At 57.6% G+C, this 1,158-nt stretch overlaps 1 protein-coding gene across 1 annotated transcript; it reads left to right on the top strand.

Moving 5' to 3' along the window:
- Positions 1-80: 80 nt before the first annotated feature.
- V1514DRAFT_344187 (uncharacterized protein) lies at positions 81-536 on the top strand (the record flags this gene model as incomplete). Its single annotated transcript, XM_066929177.1, has 1 exon — positions 81-536. The coding sequence occupies one exon, from the start codon at positions 81-83 to the stop codon at positions 534-536; it is 456 nt and encodes a 151-aa protein (XP_066781828.1).
- Positions 537-1,158: the final 622 nt, after the last annotated feature.

Below are 1,158 nucleotides of genomic sequence, written 5' to 3'. Positions count from 1 at the left end.
TTATACCTCCCGCGATAGCGGAGCGCCCTTCAGGGCGCACGTCTCCTGCGGTGGATCCAATTAGAGGATCAGATCCTCTTATGTCGTACGCTCAAGCGGCCGCTTCGGCCGCTTCGGCCCAATCTCGCTCTCCTGCTCTCCAGTTTGCACGCCATTCAGAGACAATTATTTACGACAATATTCCGGCAGAATTATCGGCCGAATCCATTGCCAATTCTTTCTCGGAATTCTTTAAAATTCCAGTCCAATTTTACGTCCGCCCTGACTCGAATCGCAATGTAGTCATGGAACTTCAATCTGCGGACGATGTCCGTACCGTTCTCGCGACCCCTCTCGCTGTCGAGTCGCTAAACCTTTCGCTGACAGCTCATCGCCTGGCCACCACGGCTGGATGGCCCGTCTGCAAGTCCTCCACCTTCGGGACGTCCCACTTCTTCTCACTCCTGAGATCGCTCTGGCTACTTTCGGCCCTTCCGTCGCCCCCTTCGGGGAAATCGTCGAATTACAGCGTGATATTAATCCTCGCTACCCTCTAGTCCACAACGGCAAATACCGTCTCGTTGTCAGGCTTGCTGATGTCCGCAAGCCAATGCCTCACGCCTTGGCGATCACACATAAAGGCGTTCTCACAACCATTCCGGTTCGCTTTGATCCCAAGGCTAACATCGGGGGCTGCTATTTTTGCCACTCCCCGCTACATGCTCGTCAGAACTGTACCGTTGCGCCTCAGTGCTCTTATTGTGGGTCTCGGGGACATCACTCAAAACGGTGCCCCAGTCGGCCTTGCACATCGAGTCCTTCACCCACCCCAGATGAGGCTTCAACAGCTGAAAGTGCTGCTCGCTCCACCTCAACATCATCGGCCACCGTCATCGGCGACCCTCCAACGCCGAGCGAGAGTTGCTCTGCCACATCAGAACCGGGAACCCCACCGGACCAGACCGCACTTCCTTCGGCCACAGTCCCCACTGCGCGGGCCCCTTCTCCGGTGAAGATCCCTCGCCCCACGCGAAAGCTTCCAGTGCAGCTTCCTCTTGACACGACTCCTGCTACAGCCGCTCGAAGTCCGACTCGGGGCCGCTCTACCGTTTCCAAACGCCAAGCGTCTCGGACTCCACCACCTGGCCCACCGCCTTCATCAGCCTCGCCTCGCCGTCG

The sequence above is a fragment of the Lipomyces japonicus genome (assembly GCF_038497905.1).
Source record: "Lipomyces japonicus strain CBS 7319 unplaced genomic scaffold V1514scaffold_39, whole genome shotgun sequence".
Taxonomy (NCBI): Eukaryota; Fungi; Ascomycota; class Lipomycetes; order Lipomycetales; family Lipomycetaceae; genus Lipomyces; species Lipomyces japonicus.
The sequence above is the reverse complement of the archived record's forward strand: the minus strand, read 5'-3'. Positions and strand labels throughout refer to the sequence as shown.